The sequence below is a fragment of the Bombina bombina genome, chromosome 1 (genome assembly GCF_027579735.1).
Source record: "Bombina bombina isolate aBomBom1 chromosome 1, aBomBom1.pri, whole genome shotgun sequence".
Taxonomy (NCBI): Eukaryota; Metazoa; Chordata; class Amphibia; order Anura; family Bombinatoridae; genus Bombina; species Bombina bombina.
The window spans coordinates 420,453,022-420,466,854 of NC_069499.1; the positions used below are offsets into that span (position 1 = coordinate 420,453,022).

General features: G+C 41.5%; 1 protein-coding gene across 4 annotated transcripts in view; it reads right to left on the bottom strand.

Annotated features, from left to right (window-relative positions):
- RBMS1 (RNA binding motif single stranded interacting protein 1) overlaps positions 1-13,833 on the bottom strand; it is a 285,859-nt gene that overhangs the window by 78,958 nt on the left and 193,068 nt on the right. For 2 of the 4 annotated variants that reach the window (XM_053698355.1, XM_053698359.1), the window contains exon 7: positions 6,935-7,041. In XM_053698355.1, coding sequence (XP_053554330.1) covers positions 6,935-7,041 — 107 coding nt within the window. Of the gene's footprint in view, positions 1-6,925; positions 7,042-13,833 lie in introns of all 4 variants that reach the window. The other 2 variants (XM_053698354.1, XM_053698356.1) reach the window with 1 other exon arrangement.

A 13,833-nucleotide genomic window follows, 5' to 3' on the forward strand; every position in this document is an offset into this window, starting at 1 on the left:
AAAATAATGTGCTTCCTGTTTAAATAGCTCTTACTTAACTTTTTATTAAATGCTAATATATATATATATATATATATATATATATATATATGTGTGTGTGTGTGTGTGTGTGTGTGTGTGTGTGAGAGAAGAGAGAGAAGAAGAGAGAGAAAAGAGAGAGAGAGAGAGAGAGAGAGAGAGAGTGAAAGAGAAAGCGAGGGAGAGAGTGAAAGTGAGTGTGTGTGTGTATGTATGTATGTGCGTGCATTACTGGTAAAGTTAGAAATCTGGGTAATCCTAGAATCACCAGTGTAATCCTGACATTACCCATGTGGCTGTGGGAAAAGCCCGATGTAATTCCCCCATCTACACTATTTTTTTTGCCTCTGCCTGGGGGGTTCAAGGAAGGCACCTGCCGATACACTGGCATCCACCCCAGATAGAGGCAAAAAAGATAGTGAAGATGTGTGAATTACAGTGCATATATATGTTTGATGTGGTGACTCAATGCATTCTGAGAAGATTCATCATGTTACATTGGGCTTTACCCACACCCGCTTGGGTAATGTCAGGTTTACCTGGGTAATGCTAGGATTACCCAATTTGCAATATCCTATAATATAAAAGGCCAAGTGTGTTTGTCCGAAGCTGTCATGCGCAGTAGAGACAGCACAAGGACAAACACACCTGGCCTTATCTGACATGCTGTTTGTGGTGGTGAGGCGAAAGTGGGCGTGGCTGTGTGGGAGCGCAGGCTTGGTCGGCGGGAACGTGGGCGTGATCGACACAAGAGAGAGGGGAGAGAAATAGAAAGAGAGGGGGAGAGACAAAAATAGATAGGAAAGAGCTAAAGAGAGATGGAAGAGCAGAAGAGAAGGGAAAGAGCAGAAGAGAGAGCAAAATAGAGGGGAAAGATCAAAAGAGAGGGGAAAGAGCAAAAGAGAGGGAAGAGAGAGAAAAAGAGAGGGGGAGAGAGAGCAAAAGAGAGGGGGAGAGAGAAAATAAGAGGGGGAAAGAGAGAGCAAAAGAAGAGAGGGTGAGAAGAAAGCAAAAGAAGAGAGGGGGAGAGAGAGCAAAAGAAAGGGGGGAGAGAGAGCAAAAGAGAGGGGAAGAGAGAGAGTAAAAGAGAGGGGAAGAGAGAGAGAGTAAAAGAGAGAGGGGAAAGAGCAAAAGAGATTGGGGAGAGAGAGCAAAAGAGAGGGGAAAGAGCAAAATAGAGGTAAGAGAGAGAAAAAGAGGGGGGAGAGAGAGCAATAGAGAGGGGGAGAGAGAGCAATAGAGAGGGGGAGAGAGAGCAATTGAGAGGGGGAGAGAGAGCAATTGAGAGGGGGAGAGAGAGAGCAATAAAGAGGGGGAGAGAGAGAAAAAGAGGGGGAGAGAGAGAAAAAGAGAGGGGGGAGAGAGAGCAATAGAGAGGGGGAGAGAGAGAGCAATAGAGAGGGGGAGAGAGAGAGAGCAAAAGAGAGGGATGGAGAGAGAGAGCAAAAGAGAGGGGAGAGAGACAGAGCAAAAGAGAGGCGGGGGAGAGAGAGCAAAAGAGAGGGGGGATAGAGAGAGAGCAAAAGAGAGGGATGGAGAGAAAGAGCAAAAGAGAGGGATGGAGAGAGAGAGCAAAACAAAGGGTATAGAGAGAGAGTGCAAAAGAGAGGGGGAGAGAGAAAGCGCAAAAGAGAGGGGGAGAGAGAGCGCAAAAGAGATGGGGAGAGAGAGTACGCAAAAGAGGGGGGGAGAGAGAGTACGCAAAAGAGGGGGGGAGAGAGAGCGCAAAAGAGAGAGAGAACGCAAAAGAGACAGAGAGCACAAAAGAGAGGGAGAGAGAGAGCAAAAGAGAGAGAGCAAAAGAGAGGGGAGAGAGAAAGCAAAAGAGAGGGGGGAGAGAAAGCAAAAGAGAGGGGGAGAGAGGGAGCAAAAGAGTGGGGGAGAGAGGGGGCAAAAGAGAGGTGGAGCGAGAGAGAGCACAATATAATATAATTCTTTTTACTACTACGCCCTTTAACCAATTTGATCAACAGCAAAAAAAATGTTTGTTAAGAGGTGACGTTTTCCCCTCTTAGCCAATAACCGTAAGCCGGATTTACCGCAAGGCTATTGGCTAAGAGGTGAAAACGTCACCTCTTAGCAAAAAAATTTTTAGCCGTGGGCTGCTGTGGCAGCTACAAACGGCGATCGGTTAAAACAAATAAAGGAGCTTTCTACATGAAGTATCTTAAACTTCATGAATGAAAGTCCCCTTTATTTGTTTCAAACGTCAATCCTAGCGTTTGTACAATGCTAGGATTTACTTTCACTTTAATAGTCAGCCACCCCTTTGATAGACAGAAAATTCAAAGAGGAAATCCCTGCTCCTCCAGCACTTGCGGCCACATTTACAATGTTGCAAAGCAAAAGACAGAAGTCCAGACTAAACGGACAAGGGCAACTTTTAAACTTATAAAAAACAAGACCAAGAATGAAAAACCAAACACTAAGATTATTGCATAGAAGATAAATAGTCTAACAATGATTTAAAGTTTAATTGACTGCCTTGCTTTAAAAACGGGCATTCCTGTCAAAGTTTAAATCCACATAGATTAATTATATCTTTGAATAGAAACATATTTGCAATATGTGTGTACTGGCAAAAATCCTTCTAATAAAAGTTCTCACTGTTTTAATGTTAGCATTTTCCTTTGCAAGTGCATGTGACGCATTGCCAGATATTCTCAGTGCGCCAACATTTAAAATAATGCAGCTGCTCAGAGCACCAGTGGGGCTTTATCATGTCAGCAATTAACAAATTGAGGGCTAGATTACGAGTATAGCGATATATATCGTTCCCGCTTGTGTGTTATTTCCTCTAGAAGTAAGCTCTCTGTACGCGCTGGGAATCCCGCTTATTGCAAGTTGAAAGTAAAAAGTTTTTGCTCGTGTGCTAACCTGACGCTCACAAAAAGCCGAAATTCAAATATTGCAACCATATTAATGTATTCCCCACAAACATTAATGTAGCGTGAAAAGTTGAAGAAAAAAACACCCTACTAACGCGCAAATTTTCTCAAGTGCACTAACCAGACATGGAAATATGAATATTTCCCATTCCAATGTTCTTTACACAGCAGAATATGTTCTATTTATTCATAAATATATATATAAAATACATAGAACATATTCCCCTATGTGAAGAACATTGGAATGTGAAATATTTACAGTAAATACACACTTTATTAAATATGAATATCACAAAAATATCATTTTACATGTTTTCATCCAGTTAACTGCAAAGGGCTCCAATACACTTATATACATGCCTATATATGTACACACACACACACACATATATATATATATATATATATATATATATATATATACACACACACACACACATACATCTTTAGAGATGTATATGTAGGTATCTCTATGTTACATGCCCTTTGCAGCCTTTTTTTCCCTAGCACCGAGACCTCATATCTTTGAGCCCTTATAACTTTTACTAGTCCTAAAGCCCCTGTACACGGGCCAATTTTTTAAGTACTGCGGTTCCAACCCTTGCTTCCTCTCTCTCCCCACTCTCTCTTTTGTGCTCTCTCTCCCCCCTCTCTTTTGCACTCTCTCTCTCCCCTCGTTTGCTCTCTCTCTCCCCTCTTTTGCTCTCTCTCTCTCCTCTTGTGCTCTCTCTTTCCCCCCTCTTTTGCCCTCTCTCTCCCCCCTCTTTTGCTTGCGCTCTCTCTCTCTTCCCCCCTCTTCTGCTCTCCCCCCCTCTTTTGCGCTCTCTCTCACCCTCTTTTGCTCTCTCTCTCCCTTATTTTGCGCTCTCTCCCCCTCTCTTTTGCACTCTCTCTCCCTCTTCTCTTTTGCGCTCTCTCAACCCCCTCTTTTGAGCTCTCTCTCCCCCTCTTTTGCCCTCTCTCTCTCTCTCCCCCTCCTCTCTTTTGCTCTCTCTCCCCCCTCTCTTTTGTGCTCTCTCCCCCCTCTCTTTTGTGCTCTCTCCCCCCTCTTTTTTGTGCTCTCTCAACCCCCTCTCTTTTGAGCTCTCTCTCCCCCCTCTTTCCCTCCTCTCTTTTGGTCTTTCCCACCTCTTTTGGCCTCTTCCGTCTGCCACGCCCTTCACACGCGCTCCCGCAAGGCCACACCCCTCATCACGCCCGTCAGCCATGCCTCCTCGCCAGTCACGCCCCATCACAGCACGCCTGGCCACGCCCCTATCACTGCACGCCCGGCCATGCCCCCACCAGGCAGCTTCCGCAGTGCGCACTCCTCTGCTCTTCAAGGCCAGGTATGTTTGTCCTCTGCAATCTCTACTGCGCATGACTGCATCTGACAAACATACCTGGCCTCTTATTATATAGGATGTGCAATATTTTTTTTAATAGTTTTTATTAGTGTTATTATGAGCGTAACTGTACTTTTCAATGTATTTATGTGTTTCGCGACACTTTTTAGTTTTACATAACAGTTAACCAGTGCTCTGAGGTTGCAGTAATCATTTTAGTGTAAATCTCAATTGCACTCATGAGATCGCATTTACTTTCAACTTGTAATACAAGCCCTACTTTTGACACGCAGCCACGATAAACAAGAATATATCTCTTGCATGAGTTATCACGCCACTTGTAATCTGGCCCTGAGTCATTACCAGATGGTACAAGCAGCTTAGGCTCTCTGAGCAAGTGCTGTGTTTAAAATGCTGGTGCACGGTGCATACTTAAATACACTATTAAAACAGAGATAGCTTTATTAGAAACCGTTTTGCTAAAAAAACTGAAATGCGTCCATGTGTATTTCAATTCTGGCTGGAATCTCCATTTAAACACTGAGAAATGATGATCCAGAAGAAAGATCCACTCCCGGAATAAGAATCGCTCCAGATAATGATCTTTGAAAACTTTTTGCATGGTGTCTTGACTTTGTTGTGACCCCATAATTGACAAAAATGAATGCCATGGCACTATCCAAGTGCACACACGCACATGCACGTGCACACAGTCACGCACACACAAAGGAATGACTTTAAGGCACATGCCAATAAAGCAGGGAAATAAAGATCACACCAACATACAGAACACTAAAGAAAAGTAATCTTTCTGGGAAACCATTCATGTGAAAATAGGTAAATGGAATAGTTTCCCAATATCCAATAATTATTGTAGCATATGTACTGTTACGTATAATATTAATGTATTTATTGTTAGTTATTTTATTAATTCATTATTTGACTCTCATACTTGTTCATGCTTTTGGACTTTCTATCATCTGCTGAAATATTCATAACCTATAAAAAAAAGCTTTAGGGGTATTATAGGTACATAGTATTATAATTATATAGTAATAGTTATAGACCTAAGTGTCTGATTTACTTTTATTGGTAACATGGAATCATTGTCTGTGATATAAATAAAAGATGAGACTCTCTTGCAATGAGACCATGGATGGATCTTTCTTGCATACTATACTCACTGTTCACCCTGTTGCACAAGAAGAGAGCTTCTGCATAGTAAGCACTGAGGCAGCTAGAGTCCTGATAGGCCCCTTGAAATTCACATGCAGGAAGCTCAGAGGGGTAAGAGGTTCCTGTGAGCTAATACCAATCTATCAAGTAGTAACAGAAAAAGAGTTCAGCCTTTTCCAGCAGAGACTTCAGAACACTAGAGTGCAAATGGCAGGAGTGGGAGGGGCTTCCTGTTGTTTGCCTGCTTAAAGATGGATGGTTTACTCGTTTCTGGCTGTGTTACATTTTCCCCCATTAGAAATGATTTTTTGTCACTCGGGCATACTGGGAAGAGAGGACTTTCAGCGAGAAATGTAACATTTAAGATTTTGGCATAAACAGTTGAAACATAAAAAAAAAGAGTTGCTTTGCTACTGGTCTATAAAAGGGACACTGTACTGTAAATTGAATGTGTTCCCAATTACTTGTTATACCAGCTGCATAGTATTACATGTAAGGGAAATTACTCATTTAGCTTTATTTTTATATTTAAACTATCTGCGTTTATCTACTGAAACCGTCACCCATTATTCACAAGAACATGGCCATTAAATTACTCTAAGGGAAAGACGGACCTACTCATGTTGGTCTATACATAAAGCCTAATATATTTGAACTGTTCATTATGGTTATGCTGGTTCAGTACTTAAAAGGACACTAAAGTCAAAATTCAACTTTAACAACTTTCCAATTTACTTCCATTAACAAAATGTGCAGTCTTACGCCACCAGCTAGATTCATTCTGATATTGGTCAGAATAAATCTACTACTCATTTGAAGTTCAAACTAAGTGCTATTGCATTGTCTTTTTATTGTGCTGTATTTACTGGTCCTGTAATTATTGTTTATACCGAATGGGTGGAAAGGTTTAATAAGGAAAAGTGAAAACAAAAACACCAGCTATTTCAGTTGCAACAATCGCTCCCTCCCAACACTTACCGGGTGGCTGTTTATATAACCTTAATAAAGAGAATACTACAGTAATCATATTTACAGTACATTTGGTGGTTTCAACAATTTTCCAATGACAAAACAAAGATAAAGGAGTTGTTAGCAAGCAATTAAATACACTCATGCAGGTAAAAAGGATTATTGGGAACATTTTTACAGTACAATATCCCTTTAAGCTAGATTGAATAAAGTGTTACTTGCCGTATTACAATATTATTTGCTCTGAAATCTTACCCTTTAACAATGAATTTAAACAGTGCTGCACATAGTTGGTATAAGATTAATTTGACTAAACAAACCTACATATTAAATTAAAATGAGCTGCTCTGGAAAGTTCTAATATTTACAAGTTCATAACATACATTTTGTAGCATAATGTAGCCACAAAACAGACTAAAAAGAAAGTGATGCTTCTTGCATAGCACACACCCAACCAATGGATGTGGCAAGCCAAGAATTCTTTGTGACTCATGCATTTAGCTACTCATTATTCATGCACCCACCCTGAAGTTTAAGGGAAAGACTTACAAGTCTCACCTCGCCTTCTCTAGGCCAGGCTCTTCCATTCTGGACGTATTTGTTCTGGTTTTGTCTCTTCTTTTGCCCTCCGTCTGCAAACTTGCACAATAATGGTTCAGCTGGAGCTAAAAAAACAAGAAGAACCTAGTAAGGCATGGCTTGTTACACACATGCAAGTCATACATGTATAGCTAATGGACCTCAGGAAGAACATAATAAGCCAATTGTGGGTTGATAGCTTCTAGCTTATGGGTTTTTCATAGCTATTTCTACATCAGAATTCCATTTTTTGTCCAACTGTAGGGCAGTATATACTGCTCACTGAATGGACCTAGTCCAATGTTCCCTAAGCCGAGTTTTGTGAGAGGCCCAACAGTTATTTCTAAATCATGAAAGTAAAAAAAAAAAAACGAAATTTATGCTTACCTGATAAATGTATTTATTTCCGGATATGGTGAGTCCACGGCTTGAGTAATTACAGTTGGGAATATCATTCCTGGCCAGCAGGAGGAGGCAAAGAGTACTACAGTTAAACTGCTAAGTATCACTCCCTTACCCACAACCCCTAGTCATCTGAGAAAAGGAGTAACACAAGGTGTAGAGGCGCCTGAGGTTATAGTCATAAGAAAAACTGTCTTAAAATAAAGGGTGTGGCCGTGGACTCACCATATTCGGAAATAAATAAATTTATCAGGTAAGCATACATTTTGTTTTTCTTTCCTAAGATATGGTGGGTCCACGGCTTGAGTAATTACTGTTGGGAACCAATACCCAAGCTAGAGGACACGGATAAATAGGGAGGGAAAAGACAGGCAGTCCTAAACAGAAGGCACCACCGCATGAAGAACCTTTCTCAGCAAAGAAGCCTCAGCCGAGGCAAAAATATCAAATTTGGAAAAAGTATGTAGAGAAGACCAAGTTGCAGCCTTGCAAATTTCTTCCATAGAAGCTTAATTTTTTTAAAGCCCAAGAAGAGGTAACCGCTCTTGTGGAATGAGCCGTAATTATCTCAGGAGGCTGCTGTCCAGCAGTCTTATAAGCCAAACAAATTATACTTTGTAACCAAAAAGAAAGAGTAGTAGCAGTAGCTTTCTGACCTTTACGTTTCCCAGAGAAACAGACAAAGAGAGCAGAGGACTGGCAAAAATACTTAGTCGCCTGTAAGTTGTTGTTTTTTTTTAGCACGTACAACATCCAAATTGTGTAACAAACGTTCTTTGGAAGAAGGATTAGGACACAGAGAGGGAACAACAATTTACTGATTGATATTTCTATTAGAAACAACCTTAGGAAGGAAACCTAACTTAGTACGAAGAACCGCCTTATTGGCAAGAAAAATATGATAAGGGCAATCACACTGCAGAGCCGAGAGTTCCGAGACTCTTCGAGCAGAAGAGATAGCAACAAGATAACAACTTAATGTCTATGGAATGCAACGGCTCAAATAGAGCCAGCTGTAAAACTTTAAGAACAAGGCTAAGGCTCCAAGAAAGAGCAACAGACTTAAAGACAGGCCTGATTTTGACCAAGGCCTGTAGTAAAACTGATAAAGCAGAAATCTGACCCTTTAGGGTACTGACTGACAATCCCTTCTCCAGGCCTTCCTGAAGAAAAGGAATTCTACTCCAAGAGTAGCCCTTGGATTCCCACTAATAAAGATATTTACGCCATATCTTATGGTAAATCTTTCTAGTAACAGACTTGCGAGTCTGAATCATGGTCTCAATGAGTGACTCAGAAAAAACACGCTTAGACAGAATCAAGCGTTCAATCTCCAAGCAGTCAGCTTCAGAGAAACCAGATTTGAATGAAGGAAGGGACCTTGAATCAAGAGGACTTTGAATCAGGAGGTCCTTCCTCCAAGGTGGGAGAGATGACATCTCCACTAGGTTTGCAAACCAGATCCTGCGAGGCCATGCAGGGGCTATTAGAATCACCAACGCCCTCTCCTGTTTGAAACGAGCAATGACTCGTGGAAGGAGAGCAAACGGAGGAAACTGGTATGTAAACCTGAAAACCCAAAGAACCACCAGAGCATCTATCAGAATGGCCTGCGGATCTCTTGACCTTGAACCGTACCTTGGAAGCATGGCGTTCTGACGGGACGCCTTCAGATCTAACTCCGGCACCCGCCATTTGAGGACTAAGCTGGAAAACACCTCCGGATGCAGTTCCCACTCCCTGGGATTAAAAGTCTGTCTCCTCAGAAAATCCACTTCCCAGCTGTCTACTTCTGGAATGCGGATGGCAGATAGACAGCAATTGACAGTCTCTGCCCACTGAAGAATCCGAGTAACTTCCTTCATGGCTAAGGAACTCCGGTGGGAAGGATATGGTAAATTCCCTAGAACCCACTGATGCGTTTTGGCTTGTCTGCTGTAATCGTAGAGATTACAGCAGACAAGCCGAAACGCGTCAGTGGGTTCTAGGTAATTGACCATATCCTTCCCACCTTTGCGGACATGTTTTTGTGAAGAATTTTAACCACTTGTTGGAAATAAAGTTACGTTTTTAATCCAAATTTGGAGCTGCTCCTTCTCTTCATTTTAATTGGTATTGTCTGAATATTTGGTGAGCACTCCTTCGGATTGGATGTCCTGCCAGTAGTGGTCACTCCCACTGCCTACCATGTGATCGGGAGTCTGGATGCATCACAAGTCACAGCTGAGGGGTGAAAGTGGCAATGGAGGTCGGAGCTCTTGGAAGTCTGCGCAAGGTAGAGTCTCTGTCAGGATCCGTTCGAGCAAGAGAAGCTCAGGTTAGCAGAGATGAAGTCCGGGCCATGACAACGTGCAGTAAGCTTGGTAACCCCATTTGAGGCTTTATTATTATTTCATTGCTATTTGACTTTGTTCAAGTGTGGAACATTCATTTCCCTATGCAGTGGGAGAGGGACTGCATATGAAGGTTTGACTGCTACTCAGGCTGACAAATTTGTATCAGATAACACTGTTCAACAGTAGGTGCTTGCTCACATTTGGTTGGTTTCAAGAGCAGACTCCTCCCAAGTCCAAATGCCCTGAGCTTTTAACGAGTTCCAGACTACTCCCCAGCCCAGCGGTCTGGTGTCAGTGGTCACGATCACCCAGGAAGGTCTCCGAAAGCATGTGCCCTGAGACAGATGTTCCTGAGAAATACACCACGGGAGAGAGTCCCTTGATGACTGATCTAACTCTATTCTCTGAGATAGATCTGCATGGTCGCCATTCCATTGTCTGAGCATCCACAACTGGAGAGCTCTCAAATGGAATCAAGCAAAAGGAATGATGTCCATGGTCAGCCACCATCAGACCGATTAACTCCATACATTGAGCCACTGAAGGATACGCAGTAGCCTGAAGAGAGAAGCAAGAGGAAATTATTTTGTTTTTCCTGACCTCTGTCAGAAAAATCTTCATCAATAGAGAATCTATTATGGTCCCTAAGAACAATTCTCTTGTAGCAGGGGAAAGGGAGCTTTTTTCCAGATTCACATTCCATCCATGGGAACGAAGAAAAGACAACAATATCTCTGTGTGAGATTTTGCTTGTTGAAAAGATGGTACCTGAACCAATATGTTGTCCAGGTAGGGTACCACAGCAATTCAACAAGAATGGATCACTGCCAAAAAAGATCCCCCAGAACCTTTGAAAAAATTCTGGGAGCCGTGGCTAGACCAAATGGAAGAGCCACAAACTGATATGTTTGTCCAGAAAGGCAAATCTCAGGAATCTGTGATGGTCCCTGTGAATAGGAACATGAAGATATGCATCCTTTAGTTCTATGGTTGTCATGAACTGACCCTCTTGTACTAAAGGAAGAATGGAGAGTATAGTCTCCATCTTGAAGGATGGAACTTTGAGAAACTTGTTTAGACACTTCAAGTCTAAAATGGGACGGAACGTTCCCTCTTTTTTGGGAATAGATTGGAGTAGAACCCGAGATCCTGTTCCTGAACTGGAACTGGAAATATCACTCCCAGGGAGGAAAGATGTTGTATACATTTCAAGAACGCCTCTCTCTTTATCTAGTCTGCAGATAATCTTGAGAGATGGAATCTGCCTCTAGGAGGAAAAGTCTTGAATTCCAATTTGTAACCCTGGGATACTATGTCCACAGTCCAGGGATCTGGGACATCTCGTATTCAGACTTGAGAGAACTGAGAAAGTCTGCATCCCACCTGAGCCAATCCCGGATCGGAGGCAAACCCTTCATGCTGATTTGGAATCAGCTGCAGGTTTCTTTGACAGTTTCCCCTTGTTCCAAGACTGATTGGGTTTCCAAGAAGACTTGGATTGTTACTGTTTGGAAAAGAAGGGGAATGCTTTCCTCTGAAGTTAAGAAAGGAACGAAAATTACTCTGACGTCCTTTAGGCCTATTCTTTTTATCTTGAGGTAGAAAAGACCCTTTTTTTTTATATCAGAGATAATTTCTGCCAAACTGGGTCCAAACAAGGTTTTGCCCTTGTAAGAAATCACAAGAAGCTTGACATTAGAGGAAATGTCTGCAGACCAGGATTCAAACCATAACGCCCTGCAAGCTAGGACAGCGAAACTAGAAGTTTTAGCTCCTAGTCTAACGTCTAACAACCAGTAAAATGGCATCTGCAATAAAGGAATTGAGCAACTTAAGAGCTTTAATGCTATCTTGAATTTCATCCAAGGAAGTCTCTTCTTGAAGAGAATCAGACAAGGCGTCGAACCCAAAAGATGCCACACTAGTCACGGTGGCAATAAACACTGCAGGTTGCCATTGGAGACCTTGATTAACATAAATCTTTTTCAAATAAGCCTCCAGCTTCTTGTCCATCTGATCCTTAAAAGAGCAACTATCCTCAATAGGAAAAGTGGTTCTCTTAGCCAGAGTGGAAATGCCCCGTTCAACTTTAGGTACAGTATACCAAGTGTTTATTGGAGTCCTCGACAGGAAACATTTTCTTAAAAATGGGAGATGGGGAAAAAGACACCACTGGTTTCTCCCATTCCTGTGAGATAATCTCCCTAGCATGGTCCGGCACAGGAAAAACCTCCAAAGTGGAAGGTTCATCAAAGAAACTATTACGTTTACTAGATTTCTTAGGAGTGACAACAACAGGGGTATCGGAGTCATCTAAAGTAGCTAAAACCTCCTTTAACAATACACAAAGGTTTTCAAGCTTAAATATGAAGGATACCACCGCAGTCTCAGAAGAAGGAATTATACTGTCCGAATCTGAGATTTCACCCTCATCAGACTTATGAGAAAGGAAAACTTGGGAAGCAGAACTGAAGACAGGCACCTTACTTTCTAAATTTCAAGATTTCTTCTTGTGTTTTCCCTGTAATCTGGTAATGGCAGCTAATGCAGCAGTTACCGCTGAAGATACCTGGGCAGCAATTTCTGCTTTTAAATAAACTCCACTAGGAGTTATAAAGGAACCTCAGGAAACTGCATGTGAAGCCATTGAGGCTTGGTATGTAGCAGGAGAAAGCTGAGGTATTATTTTAACCGCATCATCCTGAGAGACATTGGGCTCAAAAATGTTACCTTTATTTTGCAAGGTTTTCTTGACACATGAAGAACAAAATTGCATAGGAGCTGCAATTTGTGCATCTAAACATAATAAGCATGAATTCATGAGAGCAGGCTCTTGCTCCATATCAGACATGTTGTGAGACAGTAAATAAACTTGTACAGATAAGTTTAAAAGATTTTAATATTCAATTAAAATAAGCCAAGGAAAAAATACACTTTAGATGTTATCTCAAATTAGGATCGATCCCCAGCTAATTATGTGAGAAAAGTTAAGAAAAAACATTTAATAAACATCAAATAAACTACTACAATTACTGAGGTGCCTTACCGCTACCAATTAAGACCGGATCACCCAGAAATGGAAAAAAACAACTTTTTCCTCAGAAATTTTATGACGTAAAGCCAGTCATGTGAACGCAACTGCCGAGCTCAAATTATTGCAGCGACACAGAGAGGCACTACTTCCTGGTACACTGAGTACCAGAAATAACCGGTTTTTCAAATCTGACAGTTTAAAATTTTGCATTGTTTAATTTTAAAGCAAAGGGGAAATGAATAAGCTGCTGAAATAGAAAATTCAGCCTTACTTTCAGTTTAATCTTGTATTGTTTTATCAAGTAAATATGTGTCAGAAAATAAAGCCTAATAAAAACATTTTACCCTTTCTTTTTAAAAGAGTTTAAATGTTAGTCTCACACATGCTACAGTGCCTGCTTCATGCCATACAACAGGATTATCTATGTCCCAATAAAAAAGCAGTGTTTTTAATTTGTTAAGTGCATGGTCTCCTTAACTGGAAGAAAAAGCACTTACCTGCTCCACTGTCCGGCATGTAGACAGTTACAAAGTATGAGAGGACACAGTTCCTCACAGAGACCTTTGAAAAAAAAAGAACAGAGTAGCCAACTCTGGATTTCTAAACTAGGGCAGCAATTGTTAGGAAAACGCATTAAGTAACTCTTTACAAGTTCCTAACTGCTTTAAAGCCACCACTTCCCGACTGCAAGGAATGACGTGGAATACGGCTATACCCCAAAACTTGCTTGTAGATGAAATAAAAAAAATTCTTCAGACACCCAAACATCACCTCCTCCATGCAACGAAGGCAAAGAGAATGACTGGGGGTTGTGGGTAAGGGAGTGATACTTAGAAGTTTAACTGTGGTGCTCTTTGCCGCCTCCTGCTGGCCAGAAGTGATATTCCCAACAGTAATTACTCAAGCCGTGGACTCACCATATCTTAGGAAAGAATTTGGGGTTTCATGTCCCTTTAAGACATCAGGTACATGGCATCAGACTGGTTTCCTAACTTTAATTGGGTTGTCACTGGAATTTAAACCATGGTAAAGACTTGTAGCACATATCCGAGCATTTTATTACACTTCACAAATAGAATACTTATTATCTGTGTACATTTAATTTC